This window comes from Tasmannia lanceolata, unplaced genomic scaffold, assembly GCF_043159265.1.
Source record: "Tasmannia lanceolata isolate RefF3 unplaced genomic scaffold, GAP_Taslan_0.1 ptg000015l, whole genome shotgun sequence".
Lineage (NCBI taxonomy): Eukaryota > Viridiplantae > Streptophyta > Magnoliopsida > Canellales > Winteraceae > Tasmannia > Tasmannia lanceolata.
The window spans coordinates 42,896,545-42,913,812 of NW_027518692.1; the positions used below are offsets into that span (position 1 = coordinate 42,896,545).

At 40.9% G+C, this 17,268-nt stretch overlaps 2 protein-coding genes across 2 annotated transcripts; both read right to left on the minus strand.

Annotated features, from left to right (window-relative positions):
* Positions 1-1,624: 1,624 nt before the first annotated feature.
* LOC143847398 (uncharacterized) lies at positions 1,625-6,021 on the minus strand. The gene is made up of 4 exons (XM_077356212.1): positions 5,865-6,021; positions 4,623-4,881; positions 3,471-3,665; positions 1,625-2,621 (listed from the first exon to the last, which is right to left on the minus strand). The coding sequence occupies exons 1-4, from the start codon at positions 5,954-5,956 to the stop codon at positions 2,226-2,228; spliced, it is 942 nt and encodes a 313-aa protein (XP_077212327.1). The 5' UTR covers positions 5,957-6,021; the 3' UTR covers positions 1,625-2,225.
* A 3,028-nt stretch (positions 6,022-9,049) lies between these two features.
* On the minus strand, positions 9,050-14,591 carry TT4 (Chalcone and stilbene synthase family protein). Its single transcript, XM_077356213.1, has 3 exons — positions 14,163-14,591; positions 10,739-11,196; positions 9,050-9,822 (listed from the first exon to the last, which is right to left on the minus strand). The coding sequence occupies exons 1-3, from the start codon at positions 14,338-14,340 to the stop codon at positions 9,277-9,279; spliced, it is 1,182 nt and encodes a 393-aa protein (XP_077212328.1). The 5' UTR covers positions 14,341-14,591; the 3' UTR covers positions 9,050-9,276.
* Between the last annotated feature and the right edge of the window lie 2,677 nt (positions 14,592-17,268).

The window sequence follows — 17,268 nt, forward strand, 5'->3', positions numbered from 1 at the left end:
GAATTCTTGAAAAAATCCCTTTAGCATCCATTTTGGTTATCCCTCCCCTTCTCATCTCAAGAACACCCCCAACCCCCAACCTGGTCCGTCCACAACATAACAACATTCACCAATCACCATCCAGCACACACAAAAACCCATTCATTAGTGACTTCAATTCTAATTTATTGCCATGTGTCCAAACATTATTGGATCATACTAAACCTTGGACCAACAAGGTAAGTTTTAAAATTCTGCAATATTTTTATAAGGATCTTGGTGTTGAGATTATCTCATCAACATGAAACCAAGACCATGTGTGTCATCTCATGTTTTCCTCTAAATTGGGGCCCAACAAATGAATTGTTTGGATCATCGAATAATGTAGGCCCCATTATAGTTTTTAAAAATACTTGCACGTACTCGCAGACACCATATAAAACTCAATCCATAGGTTCATACCTAGGCTATATATAACTAGAACATCAATGAAAAAAGGGAAAGGTTGGGCTGTCACTTAACTATAAATCTTTCTATTTATTAGATACTTTATATAACAAAAAGATATTATAAAACCTTATAACTGTGAATTCTATATAGATATTAAATTCCTTACCAAGCAAGCAATAAAATTAAGGGAATTTATAAATCTAATATCTATATATATGCCATAGATAATGAGAAAACTTGGGTGGCTCCCAAGAAGAGTTAAAATCTTATAAATTCCAAGTTCCTTTTAACTATCAAATACATTACCATACATGTAAATCTCTCTCTCTCTCTCTCTCTCTCTCTCTCTCTCTCTCTCTCTCTCTCTCTCTCTCTCTCACACACACACACACACACACACACACACACACATATATATATGAGTTAAGTGAAGCTACACATATGTGTAGCTAACTTAGCTACACGACGGCTTAAAATACAGTGGGCCCACATTATTTGGGTGATCCAAACCATTCATTTGATAGGACCTCACATTGATAGGGTGTGCCCAAAAAATCAGCTCCATTGGATGATCTCAACCCTTCAAATTGTGGAGGCAAAAATGGACAGATTTGTGAAGGTTTTTACACGTCCATTTTTGCCTCCACAAATCGTAGGGTTGGGATGATCCTATGGAGCTGATTTTTTGGGCACACCCTATCTATGTGAAGGCCCATCAAATGAATGGTTTGCATCACCCAAACAATGTGGGGCCCACTGTATTAAGCCGTCGGTGTAGCTAAGTTAGCTACACGTATGTGTAGCTACACCTCTCTCTCTCTCTCTCTCTCAAAAATATATGTAGGTTTCTTTATAGCTAAATTTAAAAGGTCTAGCTCTACATTTACCTTGTAAAAAATTAGTTATAAAAGCACTATTATTCATATAATACTGTTCGTGCATACTGTGTGTCACTTTCTTCTAATGTATAATTTATTTTCTCGTGTTTTATTTGTGCATCTCATATCTAACACTAACAGGGAGAAAGACTAGCCATTTCGTACCCTGCAATTTCATGTGCTCAGCGGCAACCAACATGTTGCTAAAAATATGCACCATCTGAGGTTTCTGTGACGTGATTCTTACCATACGCAAAAGAAACCTGAGAAATTTGTTGGGTGCAAAGTGGATAGATTCTCCCCCCCCCCACCCCCTGTTAATAATATCATTAGTGGATAGATTCTCATACATGGAAAGTCAACTCTAGAACTCTAGCATCTCCATACTAAAGCATTACTACTAGAGATTGTCCATGAAGTTCTACCTGGAAGAAATGAATCACCCAGTCAATTGAAGAAAAACGAAAGCAGGGTATACCCGCGCCCAATTTCATAGCTCATCTGACAAAGAAAGCAAGACCTGATCCTCTCATGACACCATGGGTTCTCCATTCTTCAAGGAAAACTGATCAGCTAATGTTTTAGTAATCAAAACCTTAATGCTGTTGGTATGCAGATAACTTGAGCTTGTTTATGACCCTCGCCACTGCCCTGTTGTGAGACTACATCACTGTGAATAGGTGATGTGACCATTCCCAAACCCATGAATTATTCAGCCTTCTCAACAATTGAGAATCTTCTGATTCAGTGGCTCATTTGACTTGGCCCAATGACATAATAAAGCTTCCACTCCGTCATTTCACCTTTCGGATTTGGAAGGAATTCCTGTTCAAGTTAGTATGGACCCCACGATCACTGCATTAACGACCACAACAGCGGACCTGCTCCACTCTTAATTTGCCTTCTGCTAGAGTGCCTTTAAAAGCTTATCTCACGCCTCTCAGCAAAAAACCTTCCCGTGGCCTGCTCGCCAGGAAGTAAGGCAGCCCAGACACCTGTATCAGCACCTTCCTCAGACGAAATATTCCCCTCCCAACCGGTCATGGCAGTCTTCACCCAGCCCGGACAGTAGCAATTGATATAGATCTTGTGACCGTTGGGGCTGTTGGAGAGTTTCCTTGCCATCAGACGTGTATAAGCATTAAGTGCCAGTTTTGATACTGAGTAGTCTGTGAACATTTGTGGCCACCCACCAGATGTCCAACTACCATCTTTCACTTGTTCAAGAAATTTAGCAGCAGTAGCGTCGATCAGTTCCTCAGAGAGACATTCTTCTTTGGCAAGTTGCTCTCTCAAGACTATATCCCCAAGTTTCTGTCAAAAGATTAAAGCATATGAATTATATCAATACGAAACAAGTATGCTTTTGCACTTCAAAATTCAGCGCATAGGTGTCATAAAACAAATGGGAATTTACAGTAAAACCAAACAGGTGTTTTTTTTAAAAAAAAATTAAAACCAAAAATTAAAAAAAAAACACGAATGTTTCAGTGATTACTGACTTTGAATTATCAGACAATATTTCTCTCGCTTTGTGAGAAAGCATAGGAATCAAACGTTCAAGGTTATTGTCTATCTCAAGGTTTAATAACTTTGCTATAGTAGTTGAAAAGCATCCCAAAATTACTTGACTCAATCTTGATCCAAGTTGAGTTGAAGGGGTTACTTGGTTTCTCTAAACTTAAGCAAATGCTTAAAATATGGTTTGATGCTCAAAAGAAATTAAGGACTCGTCATGCTAAAGCACTCAAAAAACTTAATCAAGTATAAGGTAAATATAACACTCAATTGAGTTGATAAAAACTTCATCACTTAATCAAAATTGGAGTATAAATTAAGCCTTTAAAATGCAAAAACTCAATAGAGTACTTGACTAGAATGCTTGTCAACTCAGGAATCAGGCCCTCAACAAGTTGGGAGTCAAGTTCAAGTCTTTAACCCTTGGTCTATCCAAGAAGCAAGAGTAACTAGAAAAATAACAGGTACTTGTACTTCAGCCCACTGTGAAACTTTTTTCTGGAAACTCGAAGTGCAAAAAATAAAACAAGAACCAAGGCCATGAATCAAAAGGAAACGCTTCATGCCAGGAAATCTGGCAGGTGGCTATATAGCTAGCAGGTTTCACCTTAAAGAGACAAAAAAGACACAGTTGTGCTAACTTACATTTCGCCTTCCATTCAGTCTACCAAGTCTTGAGCTCACATTCACTATTCGAGCACCGGAAGCAGAAGGTTTCATCAGTGGGATCATGCTCTCAGTCATCCATTTTGTACCAAAATAGTTTGTTGCAATAACATTCTCAGCAAATTCAATCAAATTGTCTGACCCTATATTAAAATTAACACCTGCATTGTTTACCTGCACCAGTCATATGCATGAATCGACCTTCAGGCAGTGAAAAGGGTAGCATCGTTAAGTAGTGGAACCAAGTTGAAGGAAATAGTCATGGAAAGAAGATGAAAGAACAAAATTACATATAAGGAGTCTGTATCACAGAAAATCTCCTGAAAGTCCATTGAGAAAAGATAGTGCTCAAATAGTAGTCTATAACTATTTGACTTGGTGAAGTGCCTAAGAGCACTAAGAAAACCATCAATTGCTGGAAATGAAAGTGAATTCCTGCACACACAGCTGAGAAGTTGAACTTCACATGATATTTGCTACAATAAGATAGCCATTTTCTATTTAGTATATCACTAACTACTTAGATTAGTACAAATCCCGAGGGTCCCTAGCTATTTTAAGCTTCTTTACAATCTAAATATTTTTACTTAAATATTGCAGTGTCGACACCCATCAGAACATGATAATGCAGTTATGAAGAAAAAACATAATTAACCTTTTTTCTCTCGCTTGCTTTTCAGTTAAATTCAATTCATATGGGGTTGACGATTTTCTAAATTTTATATATTATGCTTCTATGAAGAAACACTAATGTAATAATATATCTTTCAATAACAGTGTTAGCTATATGAAGTTATGAACATGTCAGGATGTTGATCTCCTGGGGCTGAAATGTCTGATACCTCATTTTTGTGTTTGAAAGAGAAATACATGTCCATGGTCAATTACGGTGTCTTGTGCCTTGCATGTGACATTTAGGTTTACTTGGCACCTCTGTTTCGCTGAAAAGTCTAGGTATAAATATCCCAACGTAAGGTTTTTAGCCATTTAAGGGGAAACTATAAAAATGTAACATAAGAGAAAGAGGTAAAAGTGGCTTGATCTTGGAAACAAAATGAAAATCACATCAATTTTATGGGAATATTTTTTACTGTGTGCAAGGAAAGTGAAAAGAGGCAATAGATATATCACCAGAATATCTAGGCCGCCATAATTCTTTGCTATCCACTCAGCAAATAGCTTGATAGATGCAGAGTCCACAATGTCCAATTGATGGAAAGCCAAATTTAGACCTTCCTCTTGTAAGGCTTTTATTGCTTCATGGCCTCTAGTGATGCATCTTGATGTAAGAATAACAGTCAACCCATTTGCTGCAAGTTGTCGTGCAATCTCATATCCGATTCCTCTGTTACTCCCAGTCACCACAGCAATTGTTTCTGAGGACCACCATCTAAACCATAATTCAGAAGAAAATTATTACCATGGTAAACTCAAGTTCAATAAACAAAATATGCCCATCAAGAATCAGAAATCAAATATAAAATAGAAGGCAGAAAACTAGTAAAAAATTGTAGCAGTTCTTATTGGACTAGATAATAGAAACGACCAAAACATAAACTGAAGCAGAAGCATCCTCCCTGCAAAAATCAAATTAATAAGGAAGAGAAGATTGGAAAGTATGTTGGTCGCGACATTTTTCTGTCAAAATTTTGGGAATCTTTTCTTTTCCTTCTATCTAATTAAGTAGGCAAATTAGGGAATGTTTAGAAGCCCCATAAACCAAAAACAGACCTAGAAACTTTGGGTTTTGAGTTATGTTACAAAATTCATGTACTGCTGAAAACAAACTTTGATTGATTCAATTTAGTTCTTCGAGTAAACATTAATGATATTAGTAATATATCTCAAAAAATAAAGAACACTCATATCACACTAGCTTTAGATTGCAATGCTTGAAATACAGCCCCATTCCTCCCTCTTTTGTATTCAATTGAACATTCAATTCCTACCACTACAGCTTAATCAGCAATTTTGGTATTGGAATAAAATTCAATGCCTTCCCCCTTCCATTTCATCCAGTTTTTACAATCAAACTCTTTAGATCAACCATCTACTAGAGCTAGTCCAAATGACCCCGTGGGTTTTAAAAGAGTGATCCAAACGCAACCTAATAAATTAAGATTTCAGTCAGAGATCAGATAACGAAGATTCAACGTGTGTGATTAAATGTTCCATAGATCGGGTCATAAAACCCCAATTGCAGAGACTTCTCAATGGACTAAACAATAACGAAGATTTCGAGTTTTTTTTTCTTCTTACCAGTGGATTGTGAGACTCAGATTTCCATTGATTTTCTTCAACAAGGAGAAGATTTGAAAAGGATAAAGGGGGAAAAACACAAGTATTGAAAAGGGAGTTAGGGTTTCTTTTTACCTTTGGGTTTGGGTGTAAGGGATTTTCCGTTGCTCGGCAATTTCTTGGAGCCTCTTTTCTCTTCTTTCCTTCGCTCGCCCTTTCCTCGTCATGGAATTCTCCTTCTTACCAAAAATCTTTGCTTGTTCAAACTTTTACCTACACACGGGATTTAACATAGAGGGTCTTTAGTATTTTTCATGGAAAACAAAATATTCCATGAAAAATAACATTCGAAGGTATGGTGGGTTTGTTAATTTTTGTTATTCCATGAACCGTACTACCATTTCTGAATTCTTATGGAAATTTAGTCATTATTTGTTCGGTGAACATTAAAAAAATCCTAAAAAGCATAATTTTTACTTGAAAAAAGAGGTTAGCAAACACTGGAAAAGTCGTTTTCTTAGGAAAATTTTCATGGATTAAATTATTAGCCCCACTTCTTTGACACCCCTAAAATTCGGCACTTTTACTCGTGTGAAAGAGATGGTCGGTCCATCGCCTGCAACCCCAAACTTAGGAAATCGATCTTAAACAACCGAGGTGGGCTTCACTTTATATATTTAGTATAGTAGTAGGGAAATGATATTCTCCCCCTCCCCCATTAGGTTTTAAAGGCAAAAGAAAAACGTTTAAAGGGTGAATTTATCCTAAAGCACTGAACCACTCTCACAGAAAACGCTAGGGGGGGACATCAGCGCCCTAGTAGTATAGTTTTACGTACCAAAAAAAATCTAATAAAAGTTTAAATCAATAACTAACGAAAGAAATATATTTATGAGGTTTTAAATAGCTTCGGGGATAACTTGATTTATTATTTTAAACCTAGTAAACCATGTATAGGAGTAACTTTTACCATGTGAATGACATCCATTAAGACCATGTTTCGCAGCCATGAAAGTTTTTTCTATGAAATATTAGTTTATAAAGGTGATGAGAGGCGACGAGAGTGTGGGAAAGGGAGAGAAATGAGAGGGCGTGAACGGGGAGAAGGTGCAAGGTGGCTGAAAACCGGGAAACAAAAAACTCTACTTTTGTTTTCCTTGTTTTTCAGCTACTACAAATTTGCACGATGTCCTCACTTATTTATTCTCATTTCTCTCCCTCTTTTACTCTCTCTATGCCTCTCTCAACACTTGATAAACTAATATTACATGAAAAAAAATTCATGGGTGCCAAACATGACCTAAAGATTTAAAGGCCTACGTTGTTGATGTTGTTGATATCCCGATCCGTGGGAAATGATATCAGCACAATCATGTTTTGTTATTTGTACGGTCTTAGCTTGTCTTTTAGTATTTAAAGAGCTGTCAAAGGTTATTACAGCTCCCAAAAAGCTCTCAAGAGCCCATTAAAAAAGAAAAGACAAGCTAGGACCGTGAAAATAACAGAACATGGTTGTGCTAATATCATTTCCCTTTGGATATCATATACCTTATATAGTGAATAATTAAGAGTAATTAAAGGGAAGTGATATATTTGCCCCCTTTTCTTCCTTGGGCCACCCCTATACTCTATTTATGATCACTTGTTTTACACTAGGAGGTAGCCTAGAGAAGAAGAGGGGACGAATATATCATTTTCCATAATTAAATTAGGGGAGTGATAAATCGACCCCCATATATCTTAAATTGACCCCTTTTAACAAAAAATGTTAGGGCGTGTGAGTTGTACACACTTGTATGGTGTTTAACGGCAGGTGGCAACATTATTCAATGCCCTAACGTTTTACATTAAATAGGAGTCTATTTAAGATGTATGGTGGTTGATTTATCACTGGCCTTAAATTATAAAAATCTATATCTATCTATACTATATACATAGAGTGAAGCCCATGCATGCTATTTGGAGTGACAATTAAAATCAATTTCCTAAGTTTGGTGTCATTTTTCCTAGGAATATGTATATGCCAAGCCCCCTCCTACTTTTTAGGTGGTAAAATTAAAATTGACCTCCTCCAACTTTTTTCGCTGCACTGACCTCTGTTAAGAATGTCAATTGACGGCCGGTCCGATGTACCATCTGAATCCAAACTTAAGCACACAGGATCTATATACATGGATCCTAGAAACATTTCAGGACCCTATCATAGGATCCGAACTTATATTATTGTTTCAGGAGCATTTTAGTAAAAATAGGACATACGCTTTTTTTTCAACTATTCCTATATTTTTTTTCATTCATCTCTCTCATGTCTCAAGTCATCCTCTTTTCTTCCTTCTGTAACCATTAACCCCGAGTCGCTAGCCCACTATGCCGATGCCATTGTGGCTCACCCTCACATTTACCACTCACCTTCGTGCTCGCCCTCTTATGAGAATTTTAACTGTGTAAAATGCAAGTAAGAAATACTAGGACACTCCGATGGACAGTCGAATTTAAAATGGATCCTGATGGAGACACAGAAGGTAGGATTTAAAGAATGCTCTGTTTCTTATCCTACCGATAAGAGATTTGAGTTGAACGTGTCAAAGACTTAGTGTTGGCTTATGGGGGCAGCAATGCCTCTGTGCTTGAAGGGCCTACACCGCACCAGGGTATGATAAACCCGTCCCGTCCCGCTAGGGTGCTACTGAATAAAGATAATGGTTCCACGTACCTTTTCCATCACCAATTGGTTTTGAGAAACTTGGTAGCAGCACAATCCTATACACAGGTAGATCCGATCGGAAGGTAGATCTTATCCGAAGGGGAACCATTGACATCCCTACGCACTAATAAGATCCTCAAATTTTATTTTTCTTCCTTTTTTGCTAGAATTATTGATCTGAGCCACATTTGCGTCACACGTGTACATAATCCGTCACACGCAGGGCCGATGCCACTTGTAAGGAAAGGGGGACAATTGCCCCCCTTATTTTTTGGAAAAAATAAAAATATTTCTTTATTTTTTAATATCTTTTTATACTTATCCCTTTTAAAAGAAATATGCCCCCCTTTCCAATCATCCCTAAGGTAGAAAATAAGTTTAAAATTTTAAAGTTACCATTTTTATCTCCCTTCTTTGTGTAAAATTTACTATAATTTTTGCCCCCTTGTGCAAAATTTTAGATAAAAATTTCTTCTACATAAAAAATTACTATAATTTTTGCCCCCCCCCCCCTGCAAAATTTCTGGCATCGCCCCTGGTCACACGTGTACATAATCTGTTTACTTGTTATGATAGGCTAGTACCAAGAGTACAACTGATGGCAATCACCTGCCCATTAATCGTAAAAACATTTTATTTGAAGCACATAAAATTATTACATACTATAGCCAACAACAAAAACATAATTTCCCCTAAAAACAAATAATTTAAAATCGCTTAAGCCACCCCACACCATAACAACAACAGTCCAACGGTCGTCTCTTCCAACTTTCCCAGAAAGCAACACCCTTTTAGTCCCACCCCAACCAGGACTCAGTGAGTCGTGGTCACCACAAGCTCGACTCAGTGAGTCACGGTCGTAGGAAGGCTATGCAAAACAACTGTCTCGACCGTGAGACCCGGTCCGAACCCAAACAGCACACCCCAATCCAACCCTTCCCCAGTCGTCTGCTTCCCTTCTTCCACTGATTTCTTCCTCATCTCATCCATTATAAACAGAACGCACGCGCTCGACATGTTCCCATACTCGCTTAGCACGTGCCTAGTCGCCCTCATCTTCTCGGGCTTGAGCCCGAGTTTCAACTCGACCTGGTCAAGAATAGCGGGCCCACCCGGATGAGCGATCCAGAAAATCGAGTTCCAGTCTTCGATCCCCAATGGCTCGAACGCTTCCACCAAACTCTTCTCAATGTTCTTAGAGATCAGCCCGGGAACGTCTTTAAGCAAGTGGAAAGTAAGCCCAACTTCACGCAAGTGGCCGTCAATTGCACCGTCCGAGTCCGGGAGAATAGTCTGCCCGGCTGAGACGAGTTGGAATAATGGCCTCTCGATTGCTAAATCCGGGTCGGCGCCGACGATGACCGCGGCAGCTCCGTCACCGAACAGTGCCTGTGTTGAAATATAAATGATTAAATAACCAACTGTAACAATTTAAGCTTTTGGACCCTTTTTTTTTATGGTGACGGGGGAGGGGGCTATTGGTTGTTTCACATGCACGGAGTCATTATATCTCAGGTTCAAAACCAACTAGCTCCTTGATATTAAAAATTCATGTGAATGGCCAACCCAGAATCGGCGACAAGTGACATGTGTCGCTCACCCAAGAAAAGGGGGCCACACATGAGGGGAGCATGGTTTTAAATTTCGACCGGATTTTGGTTGAGACCGACACTGAAATTACACTTACCCGAAACGGTATTTTATTTCGGCCAAAATTTCAGAATTTCGGTCAAAATTTTATTTTTTTCTGAAATTTCACTCAAAAAACCTGATTTTTTTTATAATTATTTTACCGAAATTTAAGCCGAAATTTTATATCAAATAAAATACTATTTTCTTTGTTTCGCCGGATTTCGGCCGAAATTTTGATTTCTAAGGGTCTGAAACCTGTATCGAAACCCAAATTTAAAACCTCGGATGGGAGTGTTGAACTATAAATGATTAGAGGGATTTGCCGGGCAATTTTGCCGAAAGACATTTTGGGGGTAGCTTTTGAAAGGGAGGACAGGGATGAATTAAATGAGTAAGACAAAATCTGCTAAAAAGTAAGCCTACGAAATTACCTAGCAAATCCCATGATTAAATTATCAACACCAGCTCTAACAACTTAAGCTTTTGGAGTAATTGATTGTTTCACCTGTCCAACAATTTTGCCTAAAGCCATTTTGGGGGTCGCTTTTGAAAGAGAGGACAGGGATGAATTAAATGAGTAAGACAAAATCTGCTAAAAAGTAGGCATACGAAATTGCCTAGCAAATCCCATGCTCTTAACAACTTAAGCTTTTTGAGTAATTGATTGTTTCACCTGTCCAACAAGGCTGTCGAGATGGGTGTCAGAGGGCCCACGGAAGGTGACGGCAGTGATTTCGGAGCAGACGACAAGAACGCGGGCCCCAACGTTGTTCTCGGCGAGGTCTTTCGCGAGACGGAGGACGGTGCCACCTGCGAAGCAGCCTTGTTGGTACATCATGAGGCGTTTGACGGAGGGGCGGAGTCCGAGGAGCTTGGTGAGCTGGTAGTCGGCACCAGGCATGTCAACGCCGCTGGTGGTGCAGAAGACTAGGTGGGTTATCTTGGATTTGGGTTGGCCCCACTCTTTGATGGCTTTGGCCGCGGCTTCTTTGCCGAGCTTGGGGACCTCAACGACGACAATGTCTTGCCGGGCGTCCAACGAGGGGGCCATGTAGGCACACATGTTAGGGTTCTCCGCGAGCAGCTCTTCAGTCACGTGCATGTAACGTTTTCGGATCATCGATTTATCGCCTGCAAAGGTCCGAAAAAGCAATCAAGAGTAGGGGTGGCAAAATTTGCCGAACCGAACTGGAACCGAGCCTAAACCGAACCGAAAATTCGGTTTCGGTTTGGTTAAACCAAACCGATTCAAATTTCGGTTTGGGTATCAAACCGAACCGAAACCGAATATTTCCAATTATTATGAGTAAGGGGTGGCAAAATTGGCGGAACCAAATCGAATCCGAACCGAAAATTCAGTTTTGGTTCGGTTTTGGTTTGGTAATACCAAACCGATTCAAATTTCGGTTCGGTTCGGTTTGGGGGTCGAACCGAACCGAACCGAAACCGAACCATTGCCACCCCTAATCAAGAGGGGGTGGAAATATCATTTCTTTTCCAATGAGAAAAAATAGCTTAAGCTTTAATTTGTAGTAATTGGCTACTTTAAGATTAAAAATTCACGTGTACGACCAACCCTAAAAGGGGAGCCACAGGTGAGGGGGAATGTCAAAGTATAAATGTTTAAATAGCACCTTCTCTAACAGCTTATCTTCTGGAATAATTTGTTGTTCCACATTCTCTTCCCAGGGCCACGTCCTCGTAGTGTAAAAAGGGTAGTCATAAATATAGAGGGTGGGAGCTGGAAAAGACAAGTGGGTAGACATAATATCGTCATCAGTGGGCTCACCCATGATGTGGGGTTGCCTTTTGTCTAGTGCGGGCCTACAGTAGATACAGACCCAAAGTAATCTTGTGAATATTGATGTTAATGAACAGGATTTGTGCCCAAAAGTTGGATTCGAACAATTTCCAATTGATTCATATCCTAAGTAGGGCCGCAAATGAACCAAGCCTGCTCGCGAAATTGTTTGGGTTTGGCTCGTTAAAAGTTCGGCTCGGGCTCGTTCGTTTACTAAACGAGCCGAACCCGAGCCCAAAAATTAGGCTCGCCAAATAAACGAGCCGAACTTGAGCTTTGTATAGTTCGGCTCGGAAAAGGTCGCGAGCTTTTTAGGCTCGGTTCATAAACGAGCCGAGCCGAGCCGTGCTTTAAAGCTTGAATTATGCTTGCTTTTTATATATAAAATAAAAGAATGTGGGTAGTTTATAACCAATGAAAGTTTGACCTAGTGGTTAAGGCGTTGGATTTAGAGGGGGATTGGGTTCAAATCCCACAGATGTATGTTTTTATCATTCTTGAGACGAGCCGAGCTTAAGCTTGGTTCGTTCCACTTAACGAGCCGAGCCAAACACAAGCCTTCATAAAAACTAAACGAGCCAAGGCCGAACACCCCAAGGCTTGGCTCGGTTCATTTGCAGTCCTAATCCTAAGATCCGAAATATTTTCCAATTGTGGTCAGAAGTCACATGGAGCTGCCTAGATCCAAATGGAAAGGACTCAAAGGAGGGTGCCAATGTACGAAAATACCCTTCATATTTTTATTTTTATTTTTTGGTATGTAAGCTGGGATTGAACCTCCGACCTCCGGTGGGAAGCCTTAACCAATTGAGCTAGGGGCTCAATCCCTCTCAAAATATCCTTCTCAAAATAAATAAATATATTTATTTATGAATGGAGACAAAAGCTACTGTCTTCATTGACGAGGTGGGTGGTGTGAAGTGAGATAGACGACGCTAGGGGTAGTATGACACTGACGCACGACAAGAAATAGATCCCAATACTAACAAAGTAGCTAGACCCGAAAAACACTTGGAAAAGGATCGTCTTCGAACGAATCGTGACCAAAGATATAAATGTGCACCAGTGAATCTGATGTGAAGTGGACCGCCTTGACACGCATATACACGAGGCTCTAAATGTGCACCTCATAGTTTGGTCCGCATTCAAGCCAGATGTCTATTCAATAAATGGAAAATGCATGAAGAGGGGGTGTAAGTATCATTTTCAGTGTGGTTAATACCTAAATACCAATTTATGGTTGTTATCAAAGTAGACAGTTGGAGAGATAGAAGCTAATACGTCCAGATCGGCGATGACTAATTTTAAGGGTTGGTGTAGAAATGGAAACTGGAAAGTGGCCACTCATAGAAATTAAACGCAAAATGGGTGGCATGACTAATTTTAAGGGTGGTAACTTCTAAATACAGCCTCCTAATGGAAATTATAAAAAATACTTAATTTTTTTCTAAATTGTATTATTAAGATTTTTTTTAATGTCTATTTTGCTTATGCTTCCTTTTCTTTTTTTCTTTTTTTTTTTTACTTCAACTAGAAACTAGAATTAACCTAAAAAAAAAACCTTAATATTGAGAGGAATAATTAAAATTAAATAAACATAGCATGTTACTGGAGCATATACTGTTAAAAAGAAAAGGAAAAAGGAAAAAGGAAGAAAAGAAACTGTGTATTAGAAAAGAAAAAAAACATTATTTCTCTTATTCTTTAGGGAAAAAGGATTTTTTGAAGTTAGAAAAATGACAATAATCTAATTACCAAAAATTAAACAAACAATATTTAGATATAATTAACAAAATTCATGTGAAAAAATATTGAACTAATTAATTTTCTATATCTATTTATGTAAACATAATTGCTGCAACGTGTATTATGCTTTAAAGCTTTAAAGTTTGTTGAAAATTGAAAAATAAAACTTTAAAAATGAAAATTTATCAATTTTTAAGAGAGATAAAAAGGAGGTTAATTATAGTCATGGATAATGAGAGAGAGAGAGAGAGAGAGAGAGAGAGAGAGAGAGAGAGAGAGAGAGAGATGGGTGTAAATATCAGAGCCCATCTCTTCTTTCTCCAAATATTTTCGTGGTGCCATGCATTTTCCTCTCTTCATTCAAGACTCCTCCATTGAAAAATGTAAATAACAGTGAGAGGCGTATGGGTGTGATTATTAAAACAAGGGGGGTGTAAGCTGTAAAATGCAAACAATGAAGGTAGGATAAATGATTAAATAACGCCAACTCTTAACAACTAAAGCTTTTGGAAAAATTGGTTATTGTCTTAAATATATAATGGAGACTTACACATGCGCTTAAACTTCTCCTTCAGCTCAGTCATGTGCTCGCTCTTAGTGATCCTGAAATAGTAGTCTGCATATTCCTCTTGGAGTACTGCGTTGGCCGGAGTGGCCGTGCCGATGGCCAGCACCGTGGCCGGACCCTTGGCTCTCTGTGCATCTCGGATCTCCTGCAACTTGGACATGGTTAATTAATTACTATAGGGCCGGACCAGACCGAATTTCTTTTTAAATGGAAAGTACGTATATCCTGCAAATTAAGAGGGTTTCAGGTGAGATGTCTAAGGAGAAGATCTGATGGAAAAGGGTTCCGGGGGGTGGGTTGGTTATATAGGAGATGGAGGGTAGGTTAGAGGGACGGGCAGATGGGGTGGCACGTGGGTTTGAGGGTGCGCTCGCCAACAAGCGATGTGGAGGAGGCCACGAGAGGCGGCCCATTTCTCTTCTTCTACTCTCTCTTGTATGTGTTGGGTAGGTAGGTAGAGAGAGAGAGAGTGTGTCTTTAATTTGGTAAGTTGTTTTGGGTAGATGAGAAATTATATGATGAACAGGCCTTACTATTATATGATATGTCCCACTTGGAGAATTGAGGCGGCTAAAAACCTTACTGTTATAAAAAGTTAGTTGTCTTTTGTGATTTTATTGAGAGAGAAAGATATCTGCTCTTCCGGGTTTTGATAATGACATGTACATGGTGTTAGGTCTAAAATTGGTAACAGGTTATGGTAGGGCCTGAAGGGCTGATCTGGGCCTGAAGGGCTGATCTGGACCTGAAGGACTGATCTGGACCTGAAGGGCTGATCTGGGCCTGAAGGGCTGATCAGGGCCTGAAGGGCTGATCTGGACCTGAAGGCCTGATCTGGACCTGAAGGCCTGATCTGGGCCTGAAGGGCTGATCTGGGCGTGAAGGGCTGATCTGGGCGTGAAGGGCTGATCTGGACCTGAAGGGCTGATCTGGGCCTGAAGGGCTGATCTGGGCCTGAAGGGCTGATCTGGGCCTGAAGGGCTGATCTGGACCTGAATGACTGATCTGGACCTGAAGGGCTGATCTGGGCCTGAAGGGCTGATCTGGGCGTGAAGGGCTGATCTGGACCTGAAGGGCTGATCTGGCCCTGAAGGGCTGATCTGGACCTGAAGGACTGATCTGGACCTGAAGGGCTGATCTGGGCCTGAAGGGCTGATCTGGGCCTGAAGGGCTGATCTGGACCTGAAGGACTGATCTGGACCTGAAGGGCTGATCTGGACCTGAAGGACTGATCTGGGCCTGAAGGGCTGATCTGGACCTGAAGGGCTGATCTGGGCCTGAAGGACTGATCTGGACCTGAAGGGCTGATCTGGACCTGAAGGACTGATCTGGACCTGAAGGGCTGATCTGGACCTGAAGGGGTGATCTGGGCCTGAAGGACTGATCTGGACCTGAAGGACTGATCTAGGCCTGAAGGGCTGATCTGGACCTGAAGGACTGATCTGGACCTGAAGGGTTGATCTGGGCCTGAAGGGCTGATCTGGGCCTGAAGGGCTGATCTGAGCCTGAAGGGCTGATCTGGACCTGAAGGGCTGATCTAGGCCTGAAGGGCTGATCTGGGCCTGAAGGACTGATCTGGACCTGAAGGACTGATCTGGACGTGAAGGGCTGATCTGGACCTGAAGGACTGATCTGGACCTGAAGGGCTGATCTGGGCCTGAAGGGCTGATCTGGGCCTGAAGGACTGATCTGGACCTGAAGGACTGATCTGGGCCTGAAGGACTGATCTGGACCTGAAGGACTGATCTGGACCTGAAGGACCTGAAGGGCTGATCTGGACCTGAAGGGCTGATCTGGACCTGAAGGGCTGATCTGGGCCTGAAGGGCTGATCTGGGCCTGAAGGGCTGATCTGGACCTGAAGGGCTGATCTGGGCCTGAAGGGCTGATCTGGGCCTGAAGGACTGATCTGGACCTGAAGGACTGATCTGGGCCTGAAGGACTGATCTGGACCTGAAGGACCGATCTGGACCTGAAGGGCTGATCTGGGCCTGAATGACTGATCTAGACCTGAAGGGCTGATTTGGACCTGAAGGGCTGATCTAGGCCTGAAGGGCGGATCTGGGCCTGAAGGACTGATCTGGACCTGAAGGGCTGATCTGGACCTGAAGGACTGATCTGGGCCTGAAGGGCTGATCTGGACCTGAAGGGCTGATCTAGGCCTGAAGGGCGAATCTGGACCTGAAGGACTGATCTGGGCCTGAAGGACTGATCTGGACCTGAAGCGCTGATCTGGACCTGAAGGGCTGATGGAATCCTGCGCTTAGCACAAGAGCACAGACAAGAAGACAAAGGGTCAGAAGACCAGCCCGGAGTGGTGCTCCGGACGGGCGCTTCGACACTCAAGTCAGTATGAGCAGGAGTGCAGAGCAATTCCGAACTGAGGAGCTTAGGATTTTGGATTTCAGATCTTAGAACCCTCACCTTAGCACAAGTGAAGGCTATTTATAGTGATTCTGAGCCACCTGTCCAGGACAGGTGGTAACACCTGACTGGACCAGGTTTCATGCCTAGTAAGGGCAGGTGGAAGTCCCTGATTGGTCCAGGCAGCTTACCTAGCAGGGGACAGGTGTGGGCTTTGCAGTGGTCCCTGTGAGGGCCACGTGTCAACAGCCGATTGGTTGCATATTTTGGACCCCATCACATGGTAATTGTTGAAGTATAAAAGATTAAATAACTCCTCCTCCAACTCCCAACAGCTTAAGCTTTTTGAAAAATTTATTGATTCACACGGTATGGGAGCTCACACCTCCTTGATATTAAAAGTCCACCTGTAAAGCCAACCCAAAAAAAGAGGGAGCATATGCGAGGGGAAGTGTTGAAGTATAAATGATTAATATCACCAACTCTAACAGCCTAAGCTTTCGGAGTAATTGGTCGTTTCACATTCATCGCTTCTAGCTAACCGAGAAGCGTAAATTGAAGACCTGAGTGTCGGTTTTTTTTTTTGTTTTGTTTTGTTTTCTCTGACACTTCTCATTCTCTTTCATTATATATTATGCATTTTGGCTCCGGTTCGAAGTAAATCAAATTTTATGACCATTTTTTCGACTTAAAAATGAGCATAAATTTCGTTTTATATCCATTTTA